At 50.8% G+C, this 26,251-nt stretch overlaps 1 protein-coding gene across 5 annotated transcripts in view; it reads right to left on the bottom strand.

The window, feature by feature from the left end:
* Window positions 1-26,251, bottom strand: part of LOC142473347 (uncharacterized) — a 148,224-nt gene that overhangs the window by 25,100 nt on the left and 96,873 nt on the right. For 3 of the 5 annotated variants that reach the window (XM_075580587.1, XM_075580584.1, XM_075580586.1), the window contains exons 4-7: window positions 25,390-25,506; window positions 24,617-24,652; window positions 18,228-18,392; window positions 9,023-9,163 (exon numbers count right to left, since the gene is read on the bottom strand). In XM_075580587.1, coding sequence (XP_075436702.1) covers window positions 9,023-9,163; window positions 18,228-18,392; window positions 24,617-24,652; window positions 25,390-25,506 — 459 coding nt within the window. The remainder of the gene's footprint in view (window positions 1-9,022; window positions 9,164-18,227; window positions 18,393-24,616; window positions 24,653-25,389; window positions 25,507-26,251) is intronic. The other 2 variants (XM_075580585.1, XM_075580588.1) reach the window with 2 other exon arrangements.

The raw sequence follows: 26,251 nt of genomic DNA, 5'->3' as shown, positions 1-26,251 counted from the left end.
AGCAGAACAAGGATGGTTTCACGAACGTTTTGCCAATTTTCTTATCGTTTGTCAAGATGTGCCAGAGCTTCCTGATGCTCCTCCTGATGGTGCCAGAGGAGGTGCTGTAAGTGGTGTTAATCCCGAATCGGTCCGATGTGCTTGCCTGAACAGTAGGTTTAAGGAGTTGGTCACGAGGGAACTCCTTCGCCCGTATAAGGGCCTCTTTCACCTCCTTGAAATCGTATACGCTGTTGAGGAATCTTTGTGTCGAGGACTGAAGCGCCTGCTCACATTCATCACTGCTGCTAGTGATCCTTAGTACCCCGAAGAACTGCGAGTATGGTAATCTTCTCTTCAGAGCTCCTGGGTGATGGCTACTAGCCAAAAGGAGGGTGTTCCGGTCCGTTTTCTTATGATGTATTCTGGTCATTAGAGATGTAGGGCCTTTGTATACTACTGTGTCAAGAAAGACAATTTCATTATTGCTGTCATTGAGTGTGAACCGTATGTTGGAAGGAATAGTATTGATGTATTCCCAAAAATTCTGGAGTTCAACTTCAGGGCCATTCCATATCAGAAACACGTCATTGATGTATCTCATATAAGTGACGATGTTTTGAGCATAAGGAGAGTCATGGACGATGTGGGTTTCCTCATATTGGTCCATAAATAGATTGGCATATGATGAGGCCATATTGGACCTCATAGCTGTTCCCACACATTGCAGAAAGTACCTTATCTCAAATTTAAAGACGTTTTTGTGAAGCACAATGTCAATTAGAAGTAATAAAAATTCAAATCGGGGGACCAGTGTAGTCATTGAACTTGTCGAAACGGTCCTTCACAGCTTCCATCCCCTCTTTATCTCAAATATTAGTATACAAGCTGGAAACATCCAGCGTTACTAGTAAAGTGTTGGTCAAGTCCAGTCTCGGAGCACCCAATTTGTTTATAAAATCAGTGGTGTCTGAGGTAGCTTGGCATTCTGGTAACGAGCGGCTGTAGGTGGAAATCCACGCACTGTGATAGGGGGTGGCATAAGGAGCCGATCGCCAAAATGATGGGTCTCCCAGGTGGTGAGGTTATGGACTTATGCATCTTTGGCAATGTATACATCACTGGAGTTATAGGGAGTTCTTGCATCAGGAAATGCCCTGTTTCTTCCGATATCCATCTGTTATTAATACCACGTTGTAATATGGTATCTATCTCCTTCTTGTAAACTCGAGTAGGGTCGCCATTCAGTACTTTATAATGCAGGGTGACGTCCAATTGCCTCAGTACTTCAGCTCTGTATTGCTCATAGTCCATAACGACAATACCGCCCCCTTTGTCCGCCCCCTTTATAATAATAGTTGTATTGTCCTTTAGTGTCTTGATGGCTTGATGTTCCTGTTTAGTGAGGTTGAAAAAACTTCTCTTGTGATTTTTAATATGAATGAAGGTTGAAATAACAACTTTACCACCATTATAAGGATCTAGGGCAGATACATCTATAAGAAACTGTACTCACACAGACATCCTAACTAAATGCCAGTGGATGCTTAGTCAGCCAACACATCTTATTTAGCCATCTAAATGAAGTAGGTAAAAAAGTAGCAGCCGAGCTGGATCATCTGCAACCTGTGTTGCGTCCGTGCTAGAAACTTGATGACAGTGACGTAATCATCACCCGACTAGCGTTTCGTTTTACCAAGACTTTCATCGGGGGTGGGCGTGCCTCTGTAGTTTGTAGTGTCTTATACCCGTCCGTTACCATGGTAACCCATTTTTAATTGGAAAAGGAGATCATGTTCGTTTATATTTATCCTTTGCCATACGGTATGTGTATGGGTATTAAGTATGTTTGGAGGCCACCGGTGTTAAAATAAGGATAAAAATCCTAAACTTGAAATAAAGATTAAACTATATGGGGGCTTTACTCCTTAATCACGAGTGACCTGAGTGTAATAGGACCTATATCTTACAATGTATCTGGGTAAGTACAGGTATATACATTACTCAGGTGATAAGTGCCACCATTTAATATAGTACCCTTACTGAAACCATCATGGATATTCTAGTATGTGCCGTTTAGACAAAAAAGCTGTGTGTGCTGTGCACGCGCATAGTAAGTGAAACTTCTTTGACTTTTGTCACAGAAATTGTATTTGTGTTGGTGTTGGTGATGTTTTAATTAAAAATCAAAATACAATCTCAATGACAAAACGCAAATAAATTTGACTTAGAATGCGCGTGCTCGGCACACATCCCCTGTATTAGCTATTTGCACTAAGTGTGAATTCCGCGTGTGACAGTGTGCGTGTGACTGAGAGTGTGCGTGTGACTGAGAGTGTGCGTGTGACTGAGAGTGTGCGTGTGACTGAGAGTGTGCGTGTGACTGAGTGCGCGTGTGACTGAGAGTGTGCGCGTGTGACTGAGAGTGTGCGCGTGTGACTGAGTGTGCGCGTGTGACAGAGTGTGCGCGTGTGACAGAGTGTGCGCGTGTGACTGAGAGTGCGCGCGTGTGACTGAGAGTGCGCGTGTGACTGAGAGTGCGCGTGTGACTGAGAGTGCGCGTGTGACTGAGAGTGCGCGTGTGACTGAGAGTGCGCGTGTGACTGAGAGTGCGCGTGTGACTGAGAGTGCGCGTGTGACTGAGAGTGCGCGTGTGACTGAGAGTGCGCGTGTGACTGAGAGTGCGCGTGTGACTGAGAGTGCGCGTGTGACTGAGAGTGCGCGTGTGACTGAGAGTGCGCGTGTGACTGAGTGCGCGTGTGACTGAGAGTGCGCGTGTGACTGAGTGCGCGTGTGACTGAGAGTGCGCGTGTGACTGAGTGCGCGTGTGACTGAGAGTGCGCGTGTGACTGAGAGTGCGCGTGTGACTGAGAGTGCGCGTGTGACTGAGAGTGCGCGTGTGACTGAGAGTGCGCGTGTGACTGAGAGTGCGCGTGTGACTGAGAGTGCGCGTGTGACTGAGAGTGCGCGTGTGACTGAGAGTGTGACTATGCGTGTGCGTGTGACTGTGCGTGTGACTATGCGTGTGCGTGTGACTGTGCGTGTGACTGTGCGTGTGCGTCTGACTGTGAGTGTGACTGAGTGTGCGTGTGACTGTGAGTGTGTGTGGGTGTCTGGGGGGTCAGTGTGTGGGGGTCTGGGGGGGTCAGTCAGTGTGTGTGGGGCTCTGGGGGGGTCAGTGTGTGTGGGGGTCTGGGGGGGTCAGGCAGTGTGTGTGGGGGTCTGGGGGGGTCAGGCAGTGTGTGTGGGGGTCTGTCAGTGTGTGTGGGGGTCTGGGGGGTTCAGTCAGTGTGTGTGGGGGTCTGGGGGGTTCAGTCAGTGTGTGTGGGGGTCTGGGGGGTTCAGTCAGTGTGTGTGGGGGTCTAGGGGGGTCAGTCAGTGTGTGTGGGGGCCTGGGGGGGTCAGTCAGTGTGTGTGGGGGCCTGGGGGGGTCAGTCAGTGTGTGTGGGGGTCTGGGGGGGTCAGTCAGTGTGTGTGGGGGTCTGGGGGGTTCAGTCAGTGTGTGTGGGTCTCTGGGGGGTCAGTCAGTGTGTGTGGGGGTCTGGGGTGGTCAGTCAGTGTGTTTGGGGGTCTGGGGGGGTCAGTCAGTGTGTGTGGGGGTCTGGGGGGGTCAGGCAGTGTGTGTGGGGGTCTGTCAGTGTGTGTGGGGGTCTGGGGGGTTCAGTCAGTGTGTGTGGGTCTCTGGGGGGTCAGTCAGTGTGTGTGGGGGTCTGGGGTGGTCAGTCAGTGTGTTTGGGGGTCTGGGGGGGTCAGTCAGTGTGTGTGGGGGTCTGGGGGGGTCAGGCAGTGTGTGTGGGGGTCTGTCAGTGTGTGTGGGGGTCTGGGGGGTTCAGTCAGTGTGTGTGGGGGTCTGGGGGGTTCAGTCAGTGTGTGTGGGGGTCTGGGGGGTTCAGTCAGTGTGTGTGGGGGTCTGGGGGGTTAGTCAGTGTGTGTGGGGGTCTGGGGGGGTCAGTCAGTGTGTGTGGGGGTCTGGGGGGGTCAGTCAGTGTGTGTGGGGGTCTGGGGGGTTCAGTCAGTGTGTGTGGGTCTCTGGGGGGTCAGTCAGTGTGTGTGGGGGTCTGGGGTGGTCAGTCAGTGTGTTTGGGGGTCTGGGGGGTCAGTCAGTGTGTGTGGGGGTCTGGGGGGGGGGTCAGTGTGTGTGTGGGTCTGGGGGGGTCAGTCAGTGTGTGTGGGTCTCTGGGGGGTCAGTCAGTGTGTGTGGGGGTCTGGGGTGGTCAGTCAGTATGTGTGGGGGTCTGGGGGGGTCAGTCAGTGTGTGTGGGGGTCTGGGGGGGTCAGTCAGTGTGTGTGGGGGTCTGGGGGGGTCAGTCAGTGTGTGTGGGGGTCTGGGGGGATCTGTCAGTGTGTGGGGGGGTCCAGGGGGGGGTCAGTCAGTGTGTGGGGGGGTCCGTCAGTGTGTGGGGGGTCCGGGGGGGTCCGGGGGGGGGGTCCGCGCGGGTTGCGCCCGGGTTTTTGTACCACCGCTTCCTGGGGGGGCCGCAAATGCCCGCGTCACTGGAGGGCTGAATGGCGCCGCTGCCAGCCGCTTCTGCGCATGCGCGGCATGGCAGCGGTAGTGGAAGTTAGGCGGGCACATGTGTGGGCTGGGAGGGAGGTCCCATTCGGGTTAGGAAAGGGGGGGGGGCTGTCCCGGTCGGGCGGCTGTCCCGGTCGGGCGGTCTCTGCTGTCCCGGTCGGGCGGTCTCTGCTGTCCCGGTCGGGCGGTCTCTGCTGTCCCGGTCGGGCGGTCTCTGCTGTCCCGGGCAGCAGACGGGGAACGGCAACACATGTTTACAGCCGTGGCAGCGGGCGGGAAACGGCGCCGCTGCCAACCGCTTCTGCGCATGCGTGGCTTTGCTCCAGTCCCCATGATTACTGAGCATGCGCGGCTTGGCAGCGGATGTGCGGGGGGAATGGCGGCCGTTAGGAGCGGGCCATGTGGGGGGAGCAGCGGCCGTTAGGAGCGGCGCCGGCGGCTATCGCCGCCGCCGCCGCATCTGATTTGTGGAGCGGGTGTGATGTCAGTGTTGGGGTCGGGCTGAGCCAGAACACAGCCCGGCCTCAACTGCCAGCACTGACGTCACATCCGTTTCATTTCTGTCTCCACAATTCTTTTTTGCCCCATCACGAATGAGGTGCCACTAAGGAAGTTTCACTTCAAAAATGGCTTCTCTTGACAGGACTGGGACATACATTGTGATACATCATTCACCACTGGTAATTTTTCATTTTAGATTCGGGGATTGATATCCTTGTACAGAGAGGTAAGTATAATAAGAATTTAATTTCTTAGAGGTACTGCTTCAGTTGGTACTCAAGTCTCGAATATTGAGGATGAATTTCAACAAAATTCAGTACATGGGTATGTGGAACCTCTACGGATATGTACCTACTCCTTGTTCCTGTGATCGTGTACAGTAGATGGATATATTTTACAGAAATGCCGTATATGCAAATCCTTCATTGAGGCCCTGTGGTGCTAGGGTCCCCAGAGTATAAATCCAATCTGCCTCAGGTTTTAGAAGGGCATTATCCAGGCCCCCTTTTCTAATTCCCAAAGAGATCTGATTGATACCTTGAAAGGAGAGGTATGACGAGTTACCTCCATGTGTTGTGTTTATATGTCGAGCTATGGGGGTGTCGTGATGATTTGTAATTGTACTGACATGTTCCAGGATTCTTCTCCTGAATTCCCTGGATGTCTTCCCGACTTATTTAGCCTCACAGCGACACGTAGCCAGATACACAATTCCCACAGACTTACAATTTGTGAATTTTATAAGTTTTTGTATTGTCCCAGTTCTGAAAGATTTTAGAAGAGTTTATCAGGGGAGATGCCTTACAGGTACCACAGTGTCCCCGATGTCTTTGAGTTGAGCCATGTGTCTTTTGATGACCCCTGAAAGTGGCTGTGTACTAATGTATCAGTCTGTATATTATTGAGGGGATTGCTGTGAGAGATTCTCTCAGATCTGAGTCGTTAAGCAGTATGTTCCAGTGTGTTTAGCACGGATTTAACTTCTCGCCATTGCTTATTGTATGTACCTATAATTCTTATAGGGTTCTGACCAGTGTTCTTATTCTTTTTATCATACAATAAGCTACTGCGGATGGTATTTTTGGCCCTTTTATATGCCTTAGCCTTATCTATACTGCTTCGGCTGTAACCTCTCTGTTGGAATTTGCCACGCATTATCAAAGACCGCTCTTCGAGATTTGCATCGCATCTGTAGAGCAATTTCGTCTGGCTCTTAAAAATTGTCCTTAAAAAAAGGACACATTATGTAATTTGGGAATACTCTAAAATGTGGCAATTTTGGGTTTCTTAACCAAAATGTATTGGTATTTTTTTCCAGTGATCACCTTTTGAGACGGTCCTTTATGTAGAATGGGTTGTAATTCTTTCAGATACATCATTGTTGGATCTCTTGGTAAGATCTCATAGCAGGTCCTAATCATTAAGAAGTTTAAGATTCTCCCGTATATAGTCAATTTCATTTAGCAGGACAATGTTACCCCCCTTATCTGATGGTTTTATTATTATATTTCTTTGATCAGTGAATTCCTTGAGGGATTTTCCTTCAGTTATTGTCATATTCTCCTGTCCGCCCTTGTTGGTGAGTCTTTCTAGATCAGGGGTGGGCAACCTACTTTTCAATGTAGCCACAGGTGTGGCGAATTAGAAGTGAAAATAGCCACACCATGTAAAAATTGAGGTATTACGTTGCGCATGTGAAAACAAGTTTATAAATTCCCCGGCCCGTTCTATAGTGTGCGCGCGCGTGCCTGTGCGAACGCGCGTGCACGTGACATGCTTTTTGTGTGGATGCTGTGAGCGAGTGAGATACTGTGTGTACAGTGTGTGTGTACGTGTGTGTACAGTGTGTGTGTACGTGTGTGTACAGTGTGTGTGTACGTGTGTGTACAGTGTGTGTGTACGTGTGTGTACAGTGTGTGTGTACGTGTGTGTACAGTGTGTGTGTACGTGTGTGTACGTGTGTGTACGTGTGTGTGTGTGTGTGTGTGTGTGTGTGTGTGTGTGTGTGTGTGTGTGTGTGTGTTATAAATACGTTTGAAATAAATAAATTAATACTTTAATAAATTAATATTATTATTTATTATTTAAATTATTATTTAACATTGTACATGCGTACATACTGTACACACACATACACACACATATACACACACACACATACACACTCATACACATTTCAGCGGCGGTAGCAGCGCAAAATCTTTCTTTTCCTCATCTTCTCCCGTCGGCTGGTTACACGCTCACTGCCGTGCACACGCGCGGCACCATTATAGAAAGGCTGACTAACCTCAGCCAACTATAACTGCCGTGCGCACGCACGGCGCAGCAAGCGCACGCACTATAGAACGGCCCTCAGACCGCAAACTCCCTCATCCTCTCACCCCCCATCATCCTCCTCTCACGCCACCACCACTACCATCATCATCATCATCTCCTCACCCCAATCATCATCATCTCATTTAATCCCCCCTCATCTCCCCCAGCACCCTTTCCTGCCCCCAGCACCCTTTCCTGCCCCAGCACCCTTGTCCTGACCCCCGCACCCTTGTCCTGACCCCCGCACCCTTGTCCTGACCCCCGCACCCTTGTCCTGACCCCCGCACCCTTGTCCTGACCCCCGCACCCTTGTCCTGACCCCTGCACCCTTGTCCTGACCCCCGCACCCTTGTCCTGCCCCCATTACCCTTGTCCTGCCCCCATTACCCTTGTCCTGCCCCCATTACCCTTGTCCTGCCCCCATTACCCTTGTCCTGCCCCCAGTACCCTTGTCCTGCCCCCAGTACCCTTGTCCTGCCCCCAGTACCCTTGTCCTGCCCCCAGTACCCTTGTCCTGCCCCCAGTACCCTTGTCCTGCCCCCAGTACCCTTGTCCTGCCCCCAGTACCCTTGTCCTGCCCCCAGTACCCTTGTCCTGCCCCCAGTACCCTTGTCCTCCCCCCAGCACCCTTGTCCTCCCCCCAGCACTCTTGTCCTCCACCCAGCACCCTTGTCCTGCCCCCAGCACCCTTGTCCTGCCCCCAGCACCCTTGTCCTGCCCCCAGCACCCTTGTCCTGCCCCCAGCACCCTTGTCCTGCCCCCAGCACCCTTGTCCTGCCCCCAGCACCCTTGTCCTGCCCCCAGCACCCTTGTCCTGCCCCCAGCACCCTTGTCCTGCCCCCAGCACCCTTGTCCTGCCCCCAGCACCCTTGTCCTGCCCCCAGCACCCTTGTCCTGCCCCCAGCACCCTTGTCCTGCCCCCAGCACCCTTGTCCTGCCCCCAGCACCCTTGTCCTGCCCCCAGCACCCTTGTTCTGCCCCCAGCACCCTTGATCCCCCCCACACCCTTGTCCTCCCCCCACACCCTTGTCCTCCCCCCAGCCCCTTTCAGAAGTCCCCCTCATAATCTGTCCCCCTCCCCCATTCCTACCAGATTGCGGCACAGAGGCGATGGAGGCAGTGGTGGGGGGAGGAGGGAAGCGCAGCAGCACGTCAACTTCAGCTGGAGCCGGCTCGGAGGGGAGCGCGGTAGCGCGTCAACTTCTGAAGCCGGCTCGGAGGGGAGGGAGCGCGCGCATTCGGAGCCCTGGAGAGGGCGCGCGCGTTACGTGCTGGAGCGTGTGCGCACGGCACGCATGTGCTGAAGCGGCCGGGGGTGAGGGAGGGGAGCGCATAACACCGCTGGAGCGCGCTCCTTCCTTACCAGGGGAGGAGAAGGGGGGGGGGGGGCACACAAGAAGTCCTGGCGGCCCTGTTCGCCACAGTTTCAGTGCCAATTCGCCACAAGTGGCGAATGGCGACAGGGTTGCCCACCCTGTTTCTAGATCATTAGTAACCAACTTCAAAAATACCTCAATGTTGGAGCTGGGGCATGAATTGACTTTGGGGTCTTAAATTAGTGAAGGGACCTTGTCCAGGTTCTCTAAGGGAATCTGATTCCCCGATTCCTGAAATAAATTACAATTTATTTTACCTCATTGCTTTGCTCAATCATATGATCCCGGTATAAAAAGGTGTTGATAAACCTGGTTTCCCGTGACACCGTCTCACCGTCAGTAAACTCTGGGTTAGATCCTTGCTCTGCTCCGAACTGAGGACAGGATGTTGTCTCTATATTGCTTGTTCCGTTTGGTATATGGGGTATCGATTCCTGCCCCTGCTCACTGGTGGGACCCTGCTCATCCTCCGTACCTACAGGGAAATATAACCGTTACCCTGTGAGCAGACCCGGTCACACACAGACACACACAGGGGTAGTGACACAAGCAGGAAATCATTAAGCTTAAACCTGTGTGTTTGTGCTGTTTATGGAGAAGTGGGGGGTTGGTAATGAATCTTCGTACACTGCAGCCTCTCTCATCATTACAGTCAAAAATCCCAAACTCTCTACCCGAGAAGAGAAAGTATATTATTTTATATTTCATTTGGATATCTCCAATGTAACTACAACACACATCACTGCGATATGGTCAAAGAACTAGATTGGTCATCACTTGAGTCTAGGCGCAAAGTTCATCTTTCCTGTCTCGCCTTTAGATATCTCTTGGGCAAGCTTCCTGCCTATCTGACCAAGCGCCTCACCCCTACCACACGCAGCACTTATCTGAGATCTGGATCAGCTGACCAGCTCAGCTGAGGGCAGGAGAAACTTAACAAATGTGATTACAGACGCCTCTACAAATGACCCTTGCTCTCTTGCTCACATCAGATATCCATCGATGCACACAAAGAATACAAAGCAGCATAATTACAGAAAGTAACTTCAAACAGAAAAACGGGATTTAGGGAGGGAAGTGGCACTGGCATGGGGGGACTAAAAGGGAAGACATTAACGTACAGTAAAACTAGTCTCACTTTTCTCTCTCATATACTCCTATATCAGTACCAATGAATGGGGATCAACCAAAGCCATCCCCGTCTTACAGTGGGAGAACAGATCGCCATCTACCATATAAACTGTCCTCTGAGGGTCCAAACTCCCAAAAAACATTGGTGAGGTAGATCTCACCTGGAAGCCAAATCTCTCCCTTCTGTAAGGACCTAACTCACTCTGATGTCCCACACATCTACAAGTGACCCAACATAGAGCCGGTATAGTAACAATACTGCGGAGTATAATAAACACTCCAGGTTGCTTTATTCTCCTCCTCACTCCCCAGGTTCCTGTCCCATCCCTTCTGGAGAGAATACCAGCTCCAGATCTGTTCTGAAGTCTTTGCTCATCCTTAGGCTGCGTCCATATAGGGTACAGCCGTGCGGAGGCTTATAGAGGCTGAGGGAAAGCGGGTGCTTTCCCTGGCCTTCGTACGCGCGCCGTCTGGGGTCGTGTCTATGGGCGGGCAGTGACGTCATGGAGCTGGTTGGCCCTCATTGGGTGAACCGCTCACGTGACCGCCTTATCGTGCAAGAAATCAGTTTAGACTGATTTCACGCGCATCGCGCGCCCCCTCCCGCTTCTGCGCGCTTGCACGCTGTAAAGACGCAATCACTGCCTTTAGGCAGTCTGATCGCTCAGCGTGCGGACGCGTCCGCGCGGTCTGCCCCTGTATGGACCCAGCCATACCCTCTGCCCTTAACACTTTGATCATTACTTGCACTTAAGCCCTTACTTGCCCTTTGCTCTAAACCCCTTCCACCTCCCATCCCAATCTCACCCCCACCCTTAACCCCTTGCTCACACTCCACGCTCCCTCATCGACACCCTCTGCCCTTAACCCCCTGATCACCCCATGCCTCTTCACTTACTAACTTCTCCAAGTCCTTCTCTACTCTAACCTGCTCCTTAAACAACCCTCACTCAAGCTTTCCTTTACACGTTTAACCCCTTCCTTCCGCTTTGCAGCTTCACCCGCCCGCCCGCCATGTCTGAGACATTATAAACCGCTGCTGACTCGGGCCACAGGCAGAAGGAGAGAGGGGGTAACTGTGTGCAAGGGGGGAAGAGGCGGCATAGGGGGGTTTTACTTCATTTACTGTCAAATGTACATCATTGAAACCCACTTTTATTCTTAATACATGCTAAATATAAGGTACATGGAATTCACTTACTTTTATTAGAATTAAGACATTCCATTTTTAATGGAATATATAAATTAACCTGAAATAAAGCAGCACTAATATCTCTCTCTCTCTCTCCCGCCAGTTCCTACGTTTCCATGTCGGGCTCTGTATTCCGAGGGCTCAATCCCAGCTTCCTATCTCTGAGACTTCCATCCCACCCACCTGTATTCCGAGGGCTCAATCCCAGCTTCCTATCTCTGAGACTTCCATCCCACCCACCTGTATTCCGAGGGCTCAATCCCAGCTTCCTATCTCTGAGACTTCCATCCCACCCACCTGTATTCCGAGGGCTCAATCCCAGCTTCCTATCTCTGAGACTAACATCCCACCCACCTGTATTCCGAGGGCTCAATCCCAGCTTCCTATCTCTGAGACTTCCATCCCACCCACCTGTATTCCGAGGGCTCAATCCCAGCTTCCTATCTCTGAGACTAACATCCCACCCACCTGTATTCCGAGGGCTCAATCCCAGCTTCCTATCTCTGAGACTAACATCCCACCCACCTGTATTCCCAGGGCTCAAACCCAGCTTCCTATCTCTGAGACTTTCATCCCACCCACCTGTATTCCCAGGGCTCAATCCCAGCTTCCTATCTCTGAGACTTCCTTCCCACCCACCTGTATTCCCAGGGCTCAATCCCAGCTTCCTATCTCTGAGACTTCCATCCCTCCCTCCTGTATTCCGAGGGCTCAATCCCAGCTTCCCATCTCTGAGACTTTCATCCCTCCCACCTGTATTCCGAGGGCTCAATCCCAGCTTCCTATGCCTGAGACTTCCATCCCACCCACCTGTATTCCGAGGGCTCAATCCCAGCTTCCTATCTCTGAGACTTCCATCCCTCCCTCCTGTATTCCGAGGGCTCAATCCCAGCTTCCTATCTCTGAGACTTCCATCCCACCCACCTGTATTCCGAGGGCTCAATCCCAGCTTCCTATCTCTGAGACTTCCATCCCTCCCACCTGTATTCCGAGGGCTCAATCCCAGCTTCCTATCTCTGAGACTAACATCCCACCCACCTGTATTCCGAGGGCTCAATCCCAGCTTCCTATCTCTAAGACTTCCATCCCACCCACCTGTATTCCCAGGGCTCAATCCCAGCTTCCTATCTCTGAGACTTTCATCCCTCCCCCCTGTATTCCCAGGGCTCAATCCCAGCTTCCTATCTCTGAGACTTCCATCCCTCCCCCCTGTATTCCCAGGGCTCAATCCCAGCTTCCTATCTCTGAGACTTCCATCCCACCCACCTGTATTCCGAGGGCTCAATCCCAGCTTCCTATCTCTGAGACTAACATCCCACCCACCTGTATTCTCAGGGCTCAAACCCAGCTTCCTATCTCTGAGACTTTCATCCCACCCACCTGTATTCCCAGGGCTCAATCCCAGCTTCCTATCTCTGAGACTTCCTTCCCACCCACCTGTATTCCCAGGGCTCAATCCCAGCTTCCTATCTCTGAGACTTCCATCCCTCCCTCCTGTATTCCGAGGGCTCAATCCCAGCTTCCTATCTCTGAGACTTCCATCCCTCCCACCTGTATTCCCAGGGCTCAATCCCAGCTTCCTATCTCTGAGACTTCCATCCCACCCACCTGTATTCCGAGGGCTCAATCCCAGCTTCCTATCTCTGAGACTTCCATCCCTCCCTCCTGTATTCCGAGGGCTCAATCCCAGCTTCCTATCTCTGAGACTTCCATCCCTCCCACCTGTATTCCGAGGGCTCAATCCCAGCTTCCTATCTCTGAGACTTCCATCCCTCCCACCTGTATTCCCAGGGCTCAATCCCAGCTTCCTATCTCTGAGACTTCCATCCCACCCACCTGTATTCCGAGGGCTCAATCCCAGCTTCCTATGCCTGAGACTTCCATCCCACCCACCTGTATTCCGAGGGCTCAATCCCAGCTTCCTATCTCTGAGACTTCCATCCCTCCCACCTGTATTCCCAGGGCTCAATCCCAGCTTCCTATCTCTGAGACTTCCATCCCACCCACCTGTATTCCGAGGGCTCAATCCCAGCTTCCTATCTCTGAGACTTTCATCCCCCCACCTGTATTCCGAGGGCTCAATCCCAGCTTCCTATCTCTGAGACTTCCATCCCACCTGTATTCCGAGGGCTCAATCCCAGCTTCCTATCTCTGACTTCCATCCCACCTGTATTCCCGAGGGCTCAATCCCAGCTTCCTATCTCTGAGACTTCCATCCCTCCCACCTGTATTCCCGAGGGCTCAATCACAGCTTCCTATCTGAGACTTCCATCCCTCCCACCTGTATTCCGAGGGCTCAATCCCAGCTTCCTATCTCTGAGACTTCCATCCCTCCCTCCTGTACCCGAGGGCTCAATCCCAGCTTCCTATCTCTGAGACTTCCATCCCACCTGTATTCCGAGGGCTCAATCCCAGCTTCCTATCTCTAAGACTTCCATCCCACCCACCTGTATTCCGAGGGCTCAATCCCAGCTTCCTATCTCTGAGACTAACATCCCACCCACCTGTATTCTCAGGGCTCAAACCCAGCTTCCTATCTCTGAGACTTTCATCCCACCCACCTGTATTCCCAGGGCTCAATCCCAGCTTCCTATCTCTGAGACTTCCTTCCCACCCACCTGTATTCCCAGGGCTCAATCCCAGCTTCCTATCTCTGAGACTTCCATCCCTCCCTCCTGTATTCCGAGGGCTCAATCCCAGCTTCCTATCTCTGAGACTTCCATCCCTCCCACCTGTATTCCCAGGGCTCAATCCCAGCTTCCTATCTCTGAGACTTCCATCCCACCCACCTGTATTCCGAGGGCTCAATCCCAGCTTCCTATCTCTGAGACTTCCATCCCTCCCTCCTGTATTCCGAGGGCTCAATCCCAGCTTCCTATCTCTGAGACTTCCATCCCTCCCACCTGTATTCCGAGGGCTCAATCCCAGCTTCCTATCTCTGAGACTTCCATCCCTCCCACCTGTATTCCCAGGGCTCAATCCCAGCTTCCTATCTCTGAGACTTCCATCCCACCCACCTGTATTCCGAGGGCTCAATCCCAGCTTCCTATGCCTGAGACTTCCATCCCACCCACCTGTATTCCGAGGGCTCAATCCCAGCTTCCTATCTCTGAGACTTCCATCCCTCCCACCTGTATTCCCAGGGCTCAATCCCAGCTTCCTATCTCTGAGACTTCCATCCCACCCACCTGTATTCCGAGGGCTCAATCCCAGCTTCCTATCTCTGAGACTTTCATCCCCCCACCTGTATTCCGAGGGCTCAATCCCAGCTTCCTATCTCTGAGACTTCCATCCCACCTGTATTCCGAGGGCTCAATCCCAGCTTCCTATCTCTGACTTCCATCCCACCTGTATTCCCGAGGGCTCAATCCCAGCTTCCTATCTCTGAGACTTCCATCCCTCCCACCTGTATTCCCGAGGGCTCAATCACAGCTTCCTATCTGAGACTTCCATCCCTCCCACCTGTATTCCGAGGGCTCAATCCCAGCTTCCTATCTCTGAGACTTCCATCCCTCCCTCCTGTACCCGAGGGCTCAATCCCAGCTTCCTATCTCTGAGACTTCCATCCCACCTGTATTCCGAGGGCTCAATCCCAGCTTCCTATCTCTGAGACTTCCATCCCACCTGTATTCCGAGGGCTCAATCCCAGCTTCCTATCTCTGAGACTTCCATCCCACCCACCTGTATTCCCAGGGCTCAATCCCAGCTTCCTATCTCTGAGACTTCCATCCCACCCACCTGTATTCCGAGGGCTCAATCCCAGCATCCTATCTCTGAGACTTCCATCCCACCTGTATTCCCAGGGCTCAATCCCAGCTTCCTATCTCTGAGACTTCCATCCCCCCACCTGTATTCCCAGGGCTCAATCCCAGTTTCCTATCTCTGAGACTTCCATCCCACCCACCTGTATTCCGAGGGCTCAATCCCAGCTTCCTATCTCTGAGACTTCCATCCCTCCTGTATCCCAGGGCTCAATCCCAGCTTCCTATCTCTGAGACTTCCATCCCACCTGTATTCCGAGGGCTCAATCCCAGCTTCCTATCTCTGAGACTTCCATCCCTCCCATCTGTATTCCCAGGGCTCAATCCCAGCTTCCTATCTCTGAGACTTCCATCCCACCCACCTGTATTCCGAGGGCTCAATCCCAGCTTCCCATCTCTGAGACTTTCATCCCCCCACCTGTATTCCGAGGGCTCAATCCCAGCTTCCTATCTCTGAGACTTCCATCCCACCTGTATTCCGAGGGCTCAATCCCAGCTTCCTATCTCTGACTTCCATCCCACCTGTATTCCCGAGGGCTCAATCCCAGCTTCCTATCTCTGAGACTTCCATCCCTCCCACCTGTATTCCCGAGGGCTCAATCACAGCTTCCTATCTCTGAGACTTCCATCCCTCCCACCTGTATTCCGAGGGCTCAATCCCAGCTTCCTATCTCTGAGACTTCCATCCCTCCCTCCGGTACCCGAGGGCTCAATCCCAGCTTCCTATCTCTGAGACTTCCATCCCACCTGTATTCCGAGGGCTCAATCCCAGCTTCCTATCTCTGAGACTTCCATCCCACCTGTATTCCGAGGGCTCAATCCCAGCTTCCTATCTCTGAGACTTCCATCCCACCCACCTGTATTCCCAGGGCTCAATCCCAGCTTCCTATCTCTGAGACTTCCATCCCACCCACCTGTATTCCGAGGGCTCAATCCCAGCATCCTATCTCTGAGACTTCCATCCCACCTGTATTCCCAGGGCTCAATCCCAGCTTCCTATGTCTGAGACTTCCATCCCACCCACCTGTATTCCGAGGGCTCAATCCCAGCTTCCTATCTCTGAGACTTCCATCCCCCCACCTGTATTCCCAGGGCTCAATCCCAGTTTCCTATCTCTGAGACTTCCATCCCACCCACCTGTATTCCGAGGGCTCAATCCCAGCTTCCTATCTCTGAGACTTCCATCCCTCCTGTATCCCAGGGCTCAATCCCAGCTTCCTATCTCTGAGACTTCCATCCCACCTGTATTCCGAGGGCTCAATCCCAGCTTCCTATCTCTGAGACTTCCATCCCCCCACCTGTATTCCCAGGGCTCAATCCCAGCTTCCTATCTCTGAGACTTCCATCCCACCCACCTGTATTCCCAGGGCTCAATCCCAGCTTCCTATCTCTGAGACTTCCATCCCTCCTGTATCCCAGGGCTCAATCCCAGCTTCCTATCTCTGAGACTTCCATCCCTCCCTCCTGTACCCGAGGGCTCAATCCCAGCTTCCTATCTCTGAGACTTCCATCCCACCTGTATTCCGAGGGCTCAATCCCAGCTTCCTATCTCTGAGACTTCCATCCCACCTGTATTCCGAGGGCTCAATCCCAGCTTCCTATCTCTGAGACTTCCATCCCACCCACCTGTATTCCCAGGGCTCAATCCCAGCTTCCTATCTCTGAGACTTCCATCCCACCCACCTGTATTCCGAGGGCTCAATCCCAGCATCCTATCTCTGAGACTTCCATCCCACCTGTATTCCCAGGGCTCAATCCCAGCTTCCTATGTCTGAGACTTCCATCCCACCCACCTGTATTCCGAGGGCTCAATCCCAGCTTCCTATCTCTGAGACTTCCATCCCCCCACCTGTATTCCCAGGGCTCAATCCCAGTTTCCTATCTCTGAGACTTCCATCCCACCCACCTGTATTCCGAGGGCTCAATCCCAGCTTCCTATCTCTGAGACTTCCATCCCTCCTGTATCCCAGGGCTCAATCCCAGCTTCCTATCTCTGAGACTTCCATCCCACCTGTATTCCGAGGGCTCAATCCCAGCTTCCTATCTCTGAGACTTCCATCCCCCCACCTGTATTCCCAGGGCTCAATCCCAGCTTCCTATCTCTGAGACTTCCATCCCACCCACCTGTATTCCCAGGGCTCAATCCCAGCTTCCTATCTCTGAGACTTCCATCCCTCCTGTATCCCAGGGCTCAATCCCAGCTTCCTATCTCTGAGACTTCCATCCCTCCCTCCTGTACCCGAGGGCTCAATCCCAGCTTCCTATCTCTGAGACTTCCATCCCACCTGTATTCCGAGGGCTCAATCCCAGCTTCCTATCTCTGAGACTTCCATCCCACCTGTATTCCGAGGGCTCAATCCCAGCTTCCTATCTCTGAGACTTCCATCCCACCCACCTGTATTCCCAGGGCTCAATCCCAGCTTCCTATCTCTGAGACTTCCATCCCACCCACCTGTATTCCGAGGGCTCAATCCCAGCATCCTATCTCTGAGACTTCCATCCCACCTGTATTCCCAGGGCTCAATCCCAGCTTCCTATGTCTGAGACTTCCATCCCACCCACCTGTATTCCGAGGGCTCAATCCCAGCTTCCTATCTCTGAGACTTCCATCCCCCCACCTGTATTCCCAGGGCTCAATCCCAGTTTCCTATCTCTGAGACTTCCATCCCACCCACCTGTATTCCGAGGGCTCAATCCCAGCTTCCTATCTCTGAGACTTCCATCCCTCCTGTATCCCAGGGCTCAATCCCAGCTTCCTATCTCTGAGACTTCCATCCCACCTGTATTCCGAGGGCTCAATCCCAGCTTCCTATCTCTGAGACTTCCATCCCCCCACCTGTATTCCCAGGGCTCAATCCCAGCTTCCTATCTCTGAGACTTCCATCCCACCCACCTGTATTCCCAGGGCTCAATCCCAGCTTCCTATCTCTGAGACTTCCATCCCTCCTGTATCCCAGGGCTCAATCCCAGCTTCCTATCTCTGAGACTTCCATCCCTCCCACCTGTTAAAGACAGGTTACTTTAATGAATCAACATTGGGATTCTCCCTGCAGAGATCTCCTCTCTTCTTTCCCTGCGGGAGCGTTCCTGAGGTTTCTGCCTGAATTTGGGATTCCTCCGTGTTTTGCTCACAGAAAATAAAACTATTGCCGTTTCTTGATAAAAAGGTACATTTTAGATTTTGGAAATTATTTTGACTAAATATTTTCAGTGTTTTGCCCTCCGCAAAACTTCCGTGATGGAGTGTGGGGGATGCAGCTCAGCGCAGACACAGACACACACAATCCTAGCACGCTCAGACCCGGCCCCACAGTATAAGATATCCAATCACAGCTGCCTATCCCCCCCAATATGTGAGATCAGCGCCTCTGTGTCACCAGTTTCAGTGACAGAGATACAACATGGTGCAGTAATCAATGGGTTAATCATGATGTGGAGCCCGGGGGTACACTCACCCGCATTGTGCTCAGTGGGCTGGGCGTCTAACTTCAGGAGAGGCGTCCGAGAGGTGGGAGATTCCACATTATTATCGGGGGGCTTGGCGTCTTTCATGAGAGGCGTCAGAGAGGCGGGGTTTTCCACATCATCATCGGGGGGCTGGGGAGGAGGGTTTTCTTCTACTGCAACAAAACAACAATGTCAGGGGAGTAAAGTAGAAAATGGGGAGAGGAGGGGCGTAAAGGGTTAAACCAACCGCTGCCCGGATATTCTCCACGTCTCAGCGGCAGATAACACATTACTAAGCAATGTATCTACTACATGACAGCGGTATGTCCACAACATGAAGACGTGTGTGTGTGTGTGTGTACGTACGTGTGTGTATCTATCCCAAACTGCACATTTTAGCACTTTACTATTTATATTTGCTATGACCTGACTTCTCAAATTATGCACTTCTTTTTGCCAGCTTCATTATTTGCGTGCATCTGCGTTGCCCCAAAGGCGCACAGCCTGATGGGGTTCCCCAAGAGCGGCACCCCTCTGCAAAGGACCAGCGGGCTAAGGGTTAACATTTGCTTGTTCTCTGTGGAACGTCAACCCCACCCACTGGAATGTTAACGAGCCATGAGGACACAAAGAGCTTTTGTTCACAGCTGCATTGCATCTCAGCCACCCACCCCACTGTGCATCTGCTTTGCCCCAAAGGCGCACATCCGAAGGGCAGCCAAAGGGTGTGAGCCGTTTGCTGATGTCTGGTAATGTAAAAGTGATGTTAAAGCTGCTCTATTTCAATCTAAAACTCACAAGCCTTTTATCCCCTGTACCCATTTTTCCAACTCTGTCCGTGATTTGACTGTATAACCCTGTTCTTTTAATGTAACCATGTATTTTTTATAACTCTGTGCCCAGGACATACTTGGAAACGAGAGGTAACTCTCAATGTATTACTTCCTGGTTAAACATTTTTATAAATAAATAAAATGATGTCTCCAACTCTATTCATATATCTCCATCTCTCCTTCCTTCACCACTTCTCTGTTCACATGAACTCCTTTCTTACCTGCGCCCTCTGACACCACACAGCTATATCCCCTGCACTAAATCACACCCCTACAAATCATCCTCACACATCCTCTTTCTATCCATGCTTCTTCTCCTCGCTTCTGGGGATCTCTCTCAATCCTGGTCCCTGCCTTATTCCTACATGCTGTTGTCCTCGCCTGCCAAATGCAACCTCTACTCCTTTGGGTGTCAACCCCTCTAACCTCATACCCATCCTCTGCCACCCTCCCTCCTCTCTCCTGTGCCCTTTGGAATGCTCGCTCCCTTTTCTGTTCCTCTCTGTACATGACTTTTTTCTCTCTCACTCTCTGCTCCTATTTGCTATAACTGGGACCTGGCTCACTCAGTCTGACTCTGCTCTGGAAGCTGCCCACTCTTATGGTGGCCTTTCCTTCTCCCACACTCCGCGCCCTGATGGCAGGGATGGAGGCGTGGGGCTCCTGCTCTCCTCTCTGTGCCGTTACCGAACCCTTCCTATTCCCCCCTCTCTTGCTTTTCCCTCCTTTGAGGCTCACACTGTCTAGATCTTCTGTCCTCTCCCTGTCCATGTGGCGGTCATCTATCGCCCACCTACCTCTACTCATCCCCCTTCTGCCTTTCTCTCTCACTTTGAATCCTGGCTCTTTTTCTTTCTCTCCTCAGACTTCAATTGCCACATTGATGACCCCTCTCTCCCTTGGGCTTCCCGCTTTCTTTCTCTAACCTCTTCTTTTGGCCTTCAACAGTCAGCCAGCACCCACAAGGACGACCACTACTTAGACCTGGTTTTCACTAAAAACTTCTCTCTCTCCGATTTCTCCATTTCCTCTCTCTGACCATCACCTCATCTCATTCTCTCTATCTCGCTTCTCCCCTTCTCCAACTCCATCTACACCCCGGTTCTGCAGAAACCTGCGCTCTATTCACCTACCTGACTGAGTCCACTTTCCGCTCCTTCCTCACCTCTCTCAGCTCTGCTACAGACCCTGACAACCTGGTTAGGAGCTACAACTCTACCTTGTCCTCCTCTCTTGATCTACATACCCCGCTTTCTCTTTGCCGTCCTCGCCCTTCTAACCCCAGACCCTGGTTAAATTCCCACACACGCATGCTGCGTTCCTCCACTCGTTCCTCTGAACGCCTCTGGAGGAAATCTCATACTCTTGCAGACTTCCTTCACTACAAATTTATGCTATCCTGTCACAACTCTGCCCTCTCGCAAGCTAAACAAGCCTACTTTTCTTCACTAATCAACACGCACAAGTCTAACCCACGCCGACTCTTCTCTGTCTTTGACACTCTACTCAAACCACCCTCAGCTGCCTCTTCTTCCTCCATCTCCGCTCAGGACTTTGCTGACTATTTTAAGGAAAAGGTGGAATCCATACGTCAGAACATACCCTCTCTGTATCTTCCTCCCATCCTACACCTCTTCCTAACCCTCCTCCTGCCTTCATTGACTCTTTCTGTCTCAGAGGAGGATGTGTCGCTGTTGATCGCCTCTTCTCCCTCTACCACTTGCTCTCTTGACCCCATTCCCTCCCATCTCCTAAAACCTCTTGGTCCTACTATAATCCCTACACTTACACACATTTTTAACTCCTCCCTCTACTCTGGTACCTTTCCCCCCTCCTTCAAACATGCAACAGTCATACCATTACTCAAAAACAGCAAGCTTGACCCTACCTGTCCTAACTATCGACCTGTCTCCCCCCTGCCTTTTGCCTCTAAACTCCTTGAACGTCTTGTATTCTCTCACTTGCTTCATTTTCTCAACACCTATTCTCTCCTAGACCCTCTACAATCTGGCTTCCGCACTGCTCACTCCACGGAAACAGCCCTCACTAAAATAACTGACGACCTTCATGCTGCCAAAGACAGAGGTCATTACACTCTGCTCATATTGCTCGACCTCTCTGCAGCATTTGACACCGTGGACCACCCTCTTCTTCACATTCTCCATACTCTTGGTATTCGGAACAAAGCTCTATCCTGGATCTCCTCTTACCTCTCCCATCGTACTTTCAGTGTCTCTTCTGCCAACACCACCTCCTCCTCCTCTATTGATCTCTCTGTGGGGCTACCCCAGGGCTCTGTCCTGGGACCTCTTCTCTTTTCACTGTACACACTCTCTCTAGGTGACCTAATAACATCGCTTAGGTTTAAATATCACCTCTCTGCTGACGACACACAAATATACTTTTCAACACCTGACCTTACACCTGCTGTACAAACCAAAGTTTCTGAATGTCTCTCTCCTATATCATCCTGGATGGCCCTCCGCCGCCTTAAACTCAACATGGCAAAAACAGAACTTCACATACATCCTCCCAAATCTGGCCCTACTACCGCCTTCCACATTACTGTTGGAACTACGATCATTCACCCAGTAGCCCAAGCACACTGCTTAGGGGTCATACTTGACTCCTCTCTCACATTAAAAACGTTTCTAAAACCTGTCGCTTTTTCCTCCGCAATATCACTAAGATACGCCCGTTCCTCTGTTGCTCGACTGCTAAAACTCTGACTCGGGCCCTCATTCTCTCCCGTCTTGATTACTGTAACCTCCTGCTGTCCGGCCTTCCTGCCTCTCACCTGTCTCCCCTACAATCTATCCTAAACGCTGCTGCCAGAATCGCTCGGCTCTTTCCTAAATCTGTCTCAGCGTCTCCCCTCATGAAATCCGTCTCCTGGCTTCCGATCAAATCCCGCATCTCACACCATTCTTCTCCTCACTTTTAAAGCTTTACACTCTTCTGCCCCTCCTTACAGCTCAGCCCTAATTTCTCGTTATGCACCATCCAGACTCTTGCGTTCTTCTCAAGGATGTCTTCTTTCTACCCCCTTTGTATCTAAAGCCCTCTCCCGCCTTAAACCTTTTTCACTGACTGCCCCACACCTCTGGAATGCCCTTCCCCTCAATACCCGACTAGCACCCACTCTATCCACCTTTAAGACCCACCTTAAGACCCACTTGCTTAAACAAGCATATGAATAGCACTGTGGATAATACTGGACACATGATACATAAAGCGTGGCCCCCTGCAGACGCACTTACCAGAACTCCCTCCTACTGTCTCTGTACGTTCTCCCTACCTACCAATTAGACTGTAAGCTCCTCGGGGCAGGGACTCCTCTTCCTTAATGTTACTTTAATGTCTGAAGCACTTATTCCCATGATCTGTTATTTATATTATCTGTTATTTATTTGATTACCACGTGTATTACTACTGTGAAGCGCTATGTACACTAATGGCGCTATATAAATAAAGACATAAAATACAATACAATACAGACCAAATAGAGAGAATAGAGACCAAGATAGGAGGGGGCCATATAGGAGAAATGAGGGATACGGGACCGGTGAGTCCCCCAGGAGAAGAGAGAATTATGGGAGAAGGGACAGATATGAGAGTTACGAATCTCCTTTTTTTAGGACAGAGGAGAAGAGAGGACAGGGGCAAAGACAGGGGAGATTATTACCCACGAATGTGGAGAACAAACTCAGTAATCCCCTCAAGGGAAGAAAGAAACAGGGTAAGAAGAGAGGATGTGGAGGGGGGGGGAAGAAGAGATCAGAGAAGGCAAACCCCACAAGAGAGGCCACAGGAATTTTTAACCTAAGTGACCTCACATTAGGCGAACGAGAAGAAAAGGTATTGAGTAGAGGTCTACATTTTGCGCCCTCAAAGAAAACTTCAACATTCCAATTATTCATCGATGCACAAAAATACATCAGGAGGCTCACTCTTAAACGGTACTTCCTAAAATCTAAAGAAGAAGCAAGGGAACAGACTACAGTTAGCTTATGAGAGGACTCAAATCAATTTAAACATACCTCTCTAAAAAAAAAAACGCCAAAATTTTATCCAAGCTACTGTAGAGGTCCAAACTGTATCTAGAAACCTTTCAGAAATTGGTTGAAGAAGATTTTAAAGAAATCAATAATACAGATAGAAATAAAAACAAGAAGCGGCAAAACATTTCCAAAAAGGAAAAAGAAGCATTAGGTAAACTCTCCCAAAATAAGGATGTAGTAATGAAACCAGCAGATAAGGGAGGAGGAATTGTAATACTTACAGTAACACTGAAGATTACATCAGTGAGGCAAAACGGCTATTATGCTTATCTATGTCCCCGCTTACCCCTACAAAATATGCCCCACAAGATCATCACCCTCTCGCCCGCTCCCGGCTTACTCAAGCAAAATGTCCGCCTTCCCGCCCGCTTCACGCTCAGCAGGCCGCTTACTGTCTGAACCGCTACTGTGACAAAATGGCGCTCCACCTCTCTAATGTCCACCCACCCTCTTAGCCGTCCACGCCACCGCTCCTCACAAATCACCACCTCATGGTGGCTTCACACTCCCTCCGCCTTCTCGCCCGCTCCGCACTCAGCAGTCCGCTTACTGTCTCTCTGCTATCCCGCACGCTCATCTATGTCCCTGCATACTCATACACAATATGCCCCACAAGATCACCCTCCCGCCCGCTCCCCGCTTACTCTATCAAAATGTCCGCCTTCCCGCCCGCTCCGCGCTCAGCAGGCCGCAGTAATAACCCCTAACGGTTTATAGCCGGGTGTTATCAGTAATAACCCCTAATGTTGTATAGCCGGGTGTTATCAGTAATAACCCCTAATGGTTTATAGCCGGGTGTTATCAGAAATAACCCCTAATGGTTTATAACCGGGTGTTATCAGTAATAACCCCTGAGTTATAGCCGGGTGTTATCAGTAATAACCCCTAATGGTTTATAGCCGAACTTACTAATGAGGGTTCGTTAGACACCCAGGGGAAGCAAACAAAACCAAACATAAGATTTATCAGCACAAGAATAGCGAGCGATGGATCCATCCCACAGAATGACACAGATCCCATCACTGACACAGGTTCGGATATGTGATATACATGCGTTTTAACGTTCGTTCCATTAGGAGAAATTTGGGAAGGGTTGGACTCCATGTAACTCCTCCGTGTGTGATGTCTGTGTTCTGCAGGACCCGCCCTCCGCTTACACACTCAAAGTAATCAACCTCTGTCCAGCTATGTGTAGAATGGCAGCAAGACGCGGCAGGAGTTGGGTTACATTATATCCCAGGGGTAAAACCCAGGGGTGGAGGGGCTGTGTGATGGGGGTAACACCGCTTACAGAATCCCAGGGGTAAAAGTCAGGGGTGGAGGGGCTGTGTGATGGGGGTAACACTGCTTACAGAATCCCAGGGGTAAAACCCAGGGGTGGAGGGGCTGTGTGACGGGGGTAACACTGCTTACAGAATCCCAGGGGTAAAACCCAGGGGTGGAGGGGCTGTGTGATGGGGGTAACACTGCTTACAGAATGTTGTATGAAGGATTAGAACTCACCGAGCGAATCAGATCGTGCTGGTTCATAGGATCCTCCTGCAGGAAAAACACAAACAATATGAATTAAAGCAGCAGATCAAACAATATCCTACATGTGTTTTTTTGTAATAAATCACTTCTGTATTATAAGAAAATACATTGTAGCATTTAAAAAAAAAATGTTTTAAAAATAAATTTTTAATGTTTCTAATGTAGGAAGCATTTCCAAAGTGACATCTGTGACGGTCGGCGTAGCTGGCCTTCATTAATAAAGGTGGAGCCCGGCTGGCTGCCCCTGACACCGTTTGGCAAGGGCTGAGAGTCAGGTCTTGGGTCCAATATTGTACCTTACTGTGTTGCCCTGTAATTCTGTTCCCCTTACACTGTCCCCCCATAGGGGTATAAACTAGGAACTGTGTGAGCGGGGTCAACTGTCTAAGCCCAGTGGGCCAGTTAATGCATTATCTGTGTATTCCCTTTGACTCGTGGGCCCGCAGCTGCCTGTGCAGCTTATAAGTGGCTGCCTTGTATGGGTGGCCTCTTATGAGAAATAGCTGCAGGGCAGGGGCTTCTGGAACATGAGTGGGATATTTGGGGGCAAACAGGGTGAACCTGTATTGCCTGCCAGCAAGGTATTAGAGCACGTGTCTTCGAGCAGGTTTTAGAGCCCCATGCACAGACACCATGTTTTAGGTCCAAATGGTAGAGTGCAAGCTCTAGGGACTGCGTATAACAGTCCCAATCCTTCCCTGTGTATAACAGTCACACTCCTTTCCTGTCATTCTGCTACTTACGTGAAGGATTTCTGTATACAATGTATACGAGCGGTGCAACAATAATAAGAATACACAGCACAGGAGCCACAATCCCGATCACGAGTCTATTCCTGGGATTTGGGACGAGGGGGGATCCTGATGAGAGAGAGAAGAGAGAGAGAGAGAGAGAGAGAGAGAGAGAGAGAGAGAGAGAGAGAGAGAGAGAGAGAGAGAGAGAGAGAGAGAGAGAGAGAGAGAGAGAGAGAGAGAGAGAGAGAGAGAGAGAGAGAGAGAGAGAGAGAGAGAGAGAGAGAGAGAGAGAGAGAGAGAAGCGAGAGAAGAGAGAGAAGAGAGAGAAGAGAGAGAAGAGAGAGAGAGAATATGGGACAGTTTATAGCAGTTATAGGAAGTGAGATGTAAATGGGAATTCAGTTTAACATGACACATTTATCAGTGTAATGAGATTCCTCCGAGAGACTTAATCCCCAGTAACTGTTACCGATCTGTATCTAACACAGGCTTTATCAACCAGCGTCTCCCCGGCGTCTCTAAAGGGTCCCTGCAATTTTCTGCTCATTTGCAAATTGTATCAAATACAGAAGAAGTTACAGTGCATCTGATCTCAGACACGCTATTATTTATTTATAAAATGTGTTACCAGGAAGTAATACATTGAGAGTTACCTCTCGTTTTCAAGTATGTCCTGGGCACAGAGTAAAACAAATAATACATGGTTACAAGTACAGTTACATAATGAGCAGGTTATACATTATATACAAGACATTGCATGCACAGTTACAGATAATATATATTATGGGCGTATGAAACAGTTACAGACCAGGTTAAAATGTGAGACAGCCTTAAGCCCGGGCCATAGAGCACTCCGCGTCGCTGAGCCGCG

This window comes from Ascaphus truei, assembly GCF_040206685.1.
Source record: "Ascaphus truei isolate aAscTru1 chromosome 3 unlocalized genomic scaffold, aAscTru1.hap1 SUPER_3_unloc_6, whole genome shotgun sequence".
Classification (NCBI taxonomy): Eukaryota; Metazoa; Chordata; class Amphibia; order Anura; family Ascaphidae; genus Ascaphus; species Ascaphus truei.
Note: the sequence above shows the minus strand (reverse complement) of the source record. Positions and strands in the feature narration are given on the sequence as shown.